General features: G+C 41.7%; 1 protein-coding gene across 1 annotated transcript; it reads right to left on the reverse strand.

Annotated features, from left to right (window-relative positions):
• Positions 1-362: 362 nt before the first annotated feature.
• Positions 363-2,466, reverse strand: TMEM174 (transmembrane protein 174). The gene is made up of 3 exons (XM_008948813.1): positions 2,448-2,466; positions 1,452-2,100; positions 363-465 (listed from the first exon to the last, which is right to left on the reverse strand). Exons 1-3 carry the CDS (start codon positions 2,464-2,466, stop codon positions 363-365), a joined length of 771 nt encoding a protein of 256 aa, XP_008947061.1.
• Positions 2,467-8,824: the final 6,358 nt, after the last annotated feature.

An 8,824-nucleotide genomic window follows, 5' to 3' on the forward strand; every position in this document is an offset into this window, starting at 1 on the left:
ATAACTTTCCACAAACATGGTGTGCATTCACAATTCACACTGGTTTCAGCAAGTCTGAAAATCAGGCTTCTTGTTGGGGAGCCCTAATAGGGATTTAGATTCTTTAACAGCTTTGCTATTAATACTTCTCGTATTGAAAAATTAATAAGTCTGCTGTTAAACTGCATAGCAAAGGGCTAATTAATTTTGAGGGAGAAAAAGAAGGGATTGGTTAAATGTCTTCAGTGATACTGAACCAAGTAGCAAGTATCAGTACCAAGACCTTGCTCATACTTGCTTATCATGCAAGTGTTCAAAGAAAAGATTCTTGGGATTTAAAGGCTTGTGTCTCTTAGAACTGTCATCTGTTGTCCATGGTCATTTTATGAAGATAGTGGGTATATTTCCTCATAACGTGGAGGTGACAAGTCATTACAGGGGTAGTCTTCCAGTCGTTCCTCTGGCTCATCAGAACTGTCCTCTGACCTGAAAATAAGAAGAGGAGCAGGTGCAAAAAGAAAGATTAGTGAACACAAAGCATGCATGTCACTTCATTGCTGCATCCTGTCAACCTTATCTGGACAAAGCACTTCCTGACTTCTTGAGAAAATGCTGTGAGATGTTTTATTGCAATTCAACTGTTCACTGTGCTCTTGTCGTGAAGTATGAAAGTGTCAGGAGGTGACCTTTGTGTCCATGGTGCTCATGTCTGTCACACGTTGCTGAAGATGGTGGGTCAGTCAGCAGTTTTTCAAACAGACTTTGGTAAATGGACTAAAAGTGACTGTGTTCTAGAAAGAAATGTCTGTGTTCTACAGAGGGTGTAATTCTGAGTAATTCCTATAATTAGATATTCTTCCTTAGAGAAAAGAACCATATAAAATTATTTTGTGTCCAATTAAACCAGTTTCATACTGCTTTGTAATATCATTGATCTTATTTACACCCCAAAACTATGAAAAAGTAAGGGCTGCAAAGTTGCTACAGTGGGAGAAGAGCATGTTGTGACCAGGAATAATCAATCAGGAGAGAGAGCATCTGGTATGAAGCTGATTCTTATATTGTTGTAAAAATGCTGTTTGTGTGCTGACTCGTGTGTTGTAATTGTGTTTGAGTAAAAGCCTCTGGCTGTACATATAATAACCTTCTGGTCAACAGTCTGAAGGTAGTAAGATAAGCATAAATAAGCCCCAACAAACAAACATGGGCAAGAGCATAAACTAATATCTTCAAAAATAAAAAGAGATTTAGTAGAATGAAATCTGAGAGGGATTAATAAATAAATTTAATATTTTCCAGAAAAAGTATGTCTCCACAGTCTTCACTCAAGAAACACTCCTAATAAAGAAATAAAAAAGTCTGAAAAGGGATAACACCCTGGACTAGCTTTCGTTTCCATTGAAACCATAGGGACCACTTAAAACACTCAGAAGCCTGTGTGCAAACACACTGAGGCATTTCAGAAGATGTACCTCTGGTTGCTGGTATGGTCTGCAGGGTAAGCAGCGTAGTTCTCATCTCCAGTAAAAGCCAGGTTGTCCAGAGGGTAGGCAGGGCAGAAGTGAGCAGAGGCTGGGGTGGGAACTGGTGAAGTGCTGGAGGAAACAGCACCGCAGCAGCTGAGCACAGGGTGAAGGTAGCCAGGACCCCCAGCAATGCCCTCCTGGGCTGGGTATGGCGGGGGGATGTACTGTACCACCGTGGCACCGTGAAAAGTTATGGGCTGATTGATGCCAGTGAAGACAAAGGACTGTCCACTTGCAGTCTGGTCGAGGTCCGACGCATTTTCCTCTCTTTCTTTACAGCGCTTGCATGTAAGCATGTTAAATTTACAAACAGCAATCAGTATAAAGGTCACCCCAACAGACAGCAGGATAGGCCCTAGTAACTGAGTCCACTCCAGGTGAGTAATGCCGTCATATTTTATCCACCCCATCACTGTGAAAGTGATCCCCACCAGTCCCAAAAACACACCTGAGAAGAGCAAGGTGGCGCCGGCTTTATCCCCATCTGACACCAGGACATCAGACCTGTTTGGCTGGTAAGGAGTGACAGAAAAGACATTCAAGGAGAAATCTTCTACACTGTTGTTGTTCTGCTCCATTACTGAGCATAAAGTATCTTCTGCCTCAAGAGAAAGGGGGCTTCTCAGGGACTCGGCAGAGCATTTAAAGTCGAAGGTTCAGGTTAGTTATACAAGAACTTTTTGTGTGTATGGTTAACAGAGTCCATCATGTGAATGAATAAACTTTGCTTAGAAGAATAAAGGTCTGGGAAGTGAAGCCTGAAGCAATCACTGAAGACTTCTTGAATTACCACCATCGCTTCCAAAATGGGTTCACCCTTGCATGGCTGCTTATCTCTCTGTTTATCCTCCTCTTTAATTTGGCACCCACTGATAGTTCCTCCCTGTGCCCATGCCAGATGGGAGAGGAAGGAAGCTGCAGCCACCGCAGCTCTTCCTAGGCTCCCTGCCAGATGATGCATCCAACATATGGACAGCATACGTTTAGTCACCAGCAGTGAGATGCCTCTCACTCTCCTTAGGCCACCACTCCAACAGCTCAGATCTGCAGGAAAATGTGTGGCCATTGCTAGGAGTGCTTTGCAGTGCTCGGAAGAGTGACATTTATAGCCACGCCTGGACCTCTGTTGCAGCTTGTTCTGCAGCCCAGAGTTTCTGTGGTTTAAAAAAAAAATATAAAAGTAGGCTTTCTGATATTTTGCCAAAAGGGAGCAGTTGGGTGGGTGGGAAGGAAAGCAGCAAGAGGGTGGTGAGTGCTGAACAGCCTGGGAGAGCTGCTGGTCGTGGGAGAAAAATTCTTTCAAGCCAGCCAAAGCTTTCCAGCTGTTTGAAGGTAGTGTAATCACTCTGCCATTTCCCCTTAATTGCAGACATTTTTTGTTGCAGGATGTCCACCCTTTCCTCAAATTTTGTACTGAATAAAGCCTGCACACCTGAATAGTGCACTGCTGTAGGAATGAGAAAGCACCTCCTGTGGTGTTAAACCTGGCAAAGCGAGGGATCCTACCCTGTACTCAGAAGTACCTAGAATAATTTTTTACATCACAAGGAATTGTTCTGTTAAACATGTGCCCCACATATTAAACAGAAAGATAATTGAATGTTGAGGTTTTCTGTTTCCTAACAGTTTCAGACTAAAGTAATTGCTGTTGGGGAGCTCTGGTAGAATGCTTTTGTATAATTCCTTAAGGAGGAAAAACATCCAACTATTTGACTAGCATGGCAGGGGAGTACACACAGAACAGAGATTACTTCTCAGGTGGTAGAATGTATAATGCAATTTCCTGCTATCAGACACTCTGGGGAAGCAAGCTGATACTGAGATACATACCATAGAAATAGCTCTAGAATCAGAAAACTCACCTTTCAGACTGCTACTTCAAAATCAGTGAAGATGCCCTTAGTCTACTGTGCATTCATACCACACACTGTGGCAACAGCTCACTTCTGAAAGGGGCTGCTCAGTGAATTTGGCGCCTTCAGAACTGATGCTGAATGCAATTGCAGATGTGTCTTTCTCATTTGTTAGCAGAGACCTTGAGGAATGTTAGGACTCCCCTAAAAACTGTCTGGGAAGTTTCCAAAGTCAGTATTATGTGTTATGTATTACTGAGAGTGCCGACAATTTTTCTGCCAAATACGCTCCAGATCAGTACCTCCCCCGGCACCAAGTCTTGTCAGGACAACTCTGCACCACTCAAGCAAACTGTGAGGGCTTGCAATGCAGCAGTTTCATGTAATGACAAGTAAATTAGAAAGTGCTGAAATACTAGATAAGCTCTCCTTGTGTTGGTAATTTCAGCCAAAACCTAAGTCACCTTTAACCTTACATTTGGTGAACTTAACAGAATGAACTTCTGTTACTGCTCTTTGCAAGTCAGGTTTTTCCATACCATGAATCATTCTTGTTGCTGTTTGCTGAATCTTCCAGCCTTTCCAACATCCTTTCAAAAGGAGCACTATATCATAATAGCGGTCTAGCTAATAGGATACACAGATGTAGTGTCACCTTCCTCTTCTCATTCATTCCAAAACTCTGCAACAGCTACTGGCAATAAGATTGTGCTGGAACGCTTCCTTGGTCCTACACAATGGTTCTTAAATGCTGGCTGGAGTAAGAGTTTTCCAGGTTGGATGTTGCATCATCCCATGGCTGATGCTCTTTGCTTTTGGCCTGGGGCATGACTTCATGGCTGTTGAGCAAATGCACAGTAGAGCTGAAGAATACAGGTGGTTTCTTCCAAGGCCTTCTACCTGCCACTTGAACTTTGAAAATAGGACGAAAACCACTTTCTATGTAGTGCAGTAGGATCTAAATTAAAATGACACCTTTCCCTGTAAACAGCCCCCTCTTGTAAGATATAATTTTCTTTAAGTCTCCCCACATTTCTCCCATTATTTCCCCAGACAGTGGCAATGCTGCATTCAGGCAGCTGTCAAGGTCTTAAGAGATTACCGGATCACACTAATTTACTAAGGCCAGTACTTTCCTTTGCCAAGTTAAGTGTATGTTCTGGGAACTCACTTAAAGATGAGTATTTACTAAATGTATCCCCTTTTACCTGGAATAACTCCTAAACAAATGAAAACAGTTTCGTAAAACCTAAGGAATTGGTCAGAGTAAGGGTTTCAGAATGGGTGGTAATTTCAAATCCCATTACAGTTTTTTTCCCATTTGCTTCAGGGACCTAACCCCTGAACACAAGCCATGCTTTCTTTTCTGTTCCTCTACATGTTTTTTTGTCACCAGCGCAGGCTTCCCCTGCAGCCCTTGCTGCTGGAAGCAGGTTTTCTGTAGTGCTCTGCACCTCCTCTGTTCTTCAACCTGTTTCAAGAGTCATCCTAGTCAACACTGACAGGCCTTCACTTATTCCTTTTTCCTGTCCTTCTGCTATTGATTTTTACGTAGTCATTCACATTATCAGCCTGTTGCAGTAAGTATTTTCTTACACACCTGCAATAGTGTGGGACTTAGCCATAGGGCAGGATATGCAAAAGATGTCATATAAAAGAAAAACTATAGATGTGTGTGGCATTGCATACTGATTAGCTTTAAAAAGAGTAGGTACAAAGTATCCCTCCATAACAGAACAGTGAATTGTAGGGAGCTTAAGGAGCCAATTAAGAGAGACTTTTTTTCCTAAAGGAAGGCATCTTTAGTGGAAAACACAAATTATTTGTGTAAGAGCAGTACCATGAGTGGGCCTAGCACTCTGGGGCCCTGTACTAGTGCACTGCCAGTGCAAATAAGCTGCGAGGGCCAGGTCCAGCAAGATGCCCACCACTGCACCTACCTGCAAGATGGTTTTATATGCCTCAAGAAAGTGTTGTCTAAACAGCAGGTACAACAAACTGAAGATATTCCCATACCTAATGATCCAGATACATGTGTGTGTGATAGAGGCATAAGCACAGACCTAGATGAAGGTTGACCCATCTGCAGCAGAAATGTGGAGGTATTGACGAAAATGCCCCATGAACCATGACTCTGAAGAGGTAAGATGGAAAGGAGATAGACAAGACAGATAGATATAGTGCCACCACTACAAAGGGCAACGATGGGCGGGGTGAAATCCAGCAAAGGCTGCTATCCTAAAAACAGTGTCATTGCATGGACCTGTGTGATCTTAGTTTTTCAAATGAGTTACCTTTCCATTTTTTTTACCCATTGGTGTGGCAAGAAAAAGACTCCTCCTCAAGAAAAGATGAGGCATCAATTTATTTTTTCATGAATCCTTCTCATAGCCAAAGGATTGTAGTGTTGCAGTTAGAAGCAGAGCAACATCAGTGCAAGCAGCAAGGAAGACACACCTTAATTTCATTTAGAGAGGATAAGCAATCCTTACCTCCTACTTTGTCTGTTTAAGTAAGCGTGAATCAGTAACCGACTTGATTTGCTCCCTAGAATTTGTATGTCAAGCACTTAAGCTAACATTCAGGCAGAACGGGGGTTATAGAACCATTAGTGTGACAGTAAAGTATCTCACTTCCTCAATAAAAATGCTATTCTGTATTATTTTAAGCTACTTTTATAGTTTTACAAGCTGTTGCTTCCTTTCTAATACAGACATTTCACCCCTACTCCCCACATCAGAAATTCCTCCCACTAGTGCTGTTCACCCAGTGGTAGCCTTCACTGGTGGAGGCAGATCTGCTAGCCTCTCATATCTTCTGACCTTGCTCAAACCCACGTCAACAACACAGTAAGCAGACACTTGTGCCCTGGCTGTGGTAACTCTCTCAGTGCTAAGCAGGTTAGACAGATGCATACTAGCACATTCACTGAGCTTTCAAGGAATGATTCTCTAAGTCAAAAAAAGAACTCATGCTAATACAGTTGTACATTGAACTCTTTCCTAAGCAACTTCTCAAAATGATACAGAGAAAAATTCTGTTTTCAACCCTCGTTTTACAGGTAACATCTACCCTTCCCAGGAAATTCAAGTGCTGACTCCAAAGAATCATGTCAGCAGCCTTCTTAAGCATGGCTCCCATGAAGACTGCTTTTTTAGGAATAAATTGATCCAAACTCGAGACTCTTCAGTAGAATATCAAAACAAAATAAACTTGGAGAAAACCAAGACCACATTTCAGTTCCGGAGGACTCAGCTCAGGGTCGACATATTCTACTTGAGTCAATCATCTGGTCTCTTGGACACACCTTGGGAAATAACTGATTGAGCAAATTGCAGGCAGCACAAAAGGTTAACACCGTTACAGTTAGCAATCAGATGTGACTATATGTTTTTTAAAAAAATGGCGACATATTTCAAGATTTGTATAAAGTAAGTGCTTTTTGATGTTTAACCTCTTCAGCAAATGAGTGTTCATTTGTAATTTAAATAATAGAACAAAGCCAACACGGGTCTTTGTTTTCATGAGATCTTTTAGGTAGAATAGCCCAGCCTCTACACTTGCTATACAGTAGCGTGACAAACCCAGGGAGGGAGACAATTTCCTTCGACGTGTACAAAGCTTTGCATGCACAAATCATGCAGGGCAGTGAGCACCACTGATAAAAATCAGGTTAGGAACAGACACTTTAAAAAAAAGAAAACCCAGAAAGGCAGTAAACCATAGCTTGGATTAGGAAATACATTAAAGGAACAGCATCCTTGAAAAACTTGCTAGGTTAAAAACGCTTGAGAGAAAAGAGGACAAAACGCCTGCTGGCTTTTGTGGATCCCCTTTCTTCATATAGACACTTCCCGTGGCTGAGTCATGCCAGTTTAATCAGCTCACACATACTAAATCCCTGTCTGTGCTGTGTTTGCTCATTACTCTGCATGCCTAAGCCCCTCAGCTCTATTGCTGGCTAAATATACCTCCCTCACGGGTGGGTTTATTTTTGTGCTGCTGCACAAAGACCTGCCTTAGCACAATGGAGGGCACAACGCAGGGGTGGAAGTAAATGGCTAAATGCAGGAGCTCCTGAACATCTCTCTAAAGAATGCTGCAGGTAAGAGGCATGTTCATAGAAAAGTGGCACGAGGCAATCACCTTTCGGCACATGAAGGAATTTGAGTGCTTAATTCCAAGCTTAGCATTCTGTTACAGGTTCTGTGAAATTCAGCATGCAAAAGACAAGCTGAGCTGTAGCTGAGGTCCCAGAATACGCAGGTGTTCAGAGACTCAGCTGAGCAACACAAGACTGCTCTTGCAAGCTGTTTTTGCTGGCAAGTTCACCATGCTGAACCAAGCTCTGCCACCTTGTTTCTGAGTATAGAATCAGGTCTGGTTTTCCCAAATGGGATTCTGAAGAAGCTGTAAAGCACTGAAGGTCAGCAGCAACTCAGTTCCTGCTAACTACTCTTACCTACTACAAGCAAATCCTCCAGTTCATAAATGTGTGCAAACACTGGCAAAATAGGACTAGAACCTGTTGTCACTCCATCCAGAAGGCTGGCAGATACCACTAACTGAGGGGCTGGCTTCACAGGGACAGGGCAGCGAAAAGAGCTGTGTTTCTGAAGGGTTTGTCAAATGCTGGACCAGTTAAAAACATCTGTTTTATCTCCATGAAACTGCTTCTTGCATTTGCTGATAAGTAACATCTGCATCTGGAAGATACCACTGCCCAGTGGTGCTTGCTCTCACCAAATAAGCACTTCTTGTATAAAACATGAATGATGACATGTAACAGTAGTATAATCCCCTGAAATCAGTCATTGACCACAGTTAAACTGTTAGCCTATTAACTATCCTCAGTGTTGCCTTAGGGCTCTTAACTGCTGGCTAAAACTGATTTTCATAGAGATTATACTTACATAATGACCAGAGAGGGTCTAAATTAAGCGACCGAGTGTTTGTTACTAGGCAAACCAAAAAGTAACCATTTAAGTTCTCTATAACATATTTGGCCCCAATTTTAAACATCCCCAATTTTAAACATCCCCATTTGTGATGCTCTCAGAGTACATGTAAAGTCAATAACTTTGCAAACAAGTATTTTCCATAAAAGTCATACAAAAATAGAAATAAAAACACTTCCTAATTATTTCTTTTTTAGAGCTCCAAACAGATTTAATTAAAATAAGCAAAAAAAGTCAGTCTCTAATTAGTGCCTCCATTATATAAAGACCAACTAAAAGTAGAAACTGAAACTGTAACAGAACAAGATGAGCATTTAACATTCTCGCAGAGAAATGAATCCATTTGGACTACCTGCTTAGAAGCCCAGCACTATCTACTATTTATCGAAACACAAATTCATCATTTATGTTTTTGATGAAAAATTAAGACACAGCCAACATTATTGCTTTTATTACAAAACGTAAATAAATTCAAGAACTGTAAATCTGAGTGTACAATTTAGTTTAA

The sequence above is a fragment of the Merops nubicus genome, unplaced genomic scaffold, assembly GCF_000691845.1.
Source record: "Merops nubicus isolate BGI_N331 unplaced genomic scaffold, ASM69184v1 scaffold47601, whole genome shotgun sequence".
NCBI lineage: Eukaryota > Metazoa > Chordata > Aves > Coraciiformes > Meropidae > Merops > Merops nubicus.

What these genes read in the sequence shown, in the direction of transcription:
- TMEM174 (XM_008948813.1), bottom strand. An exon ending in GACCATACCAGCAACCAGAG is followed by an intron (nt 466 to 1,451) that starts GTACATCTTCTG and finishes TCTTATTTTCAG; the next exon opens with GTCAGAGGACAGTTCTGATG.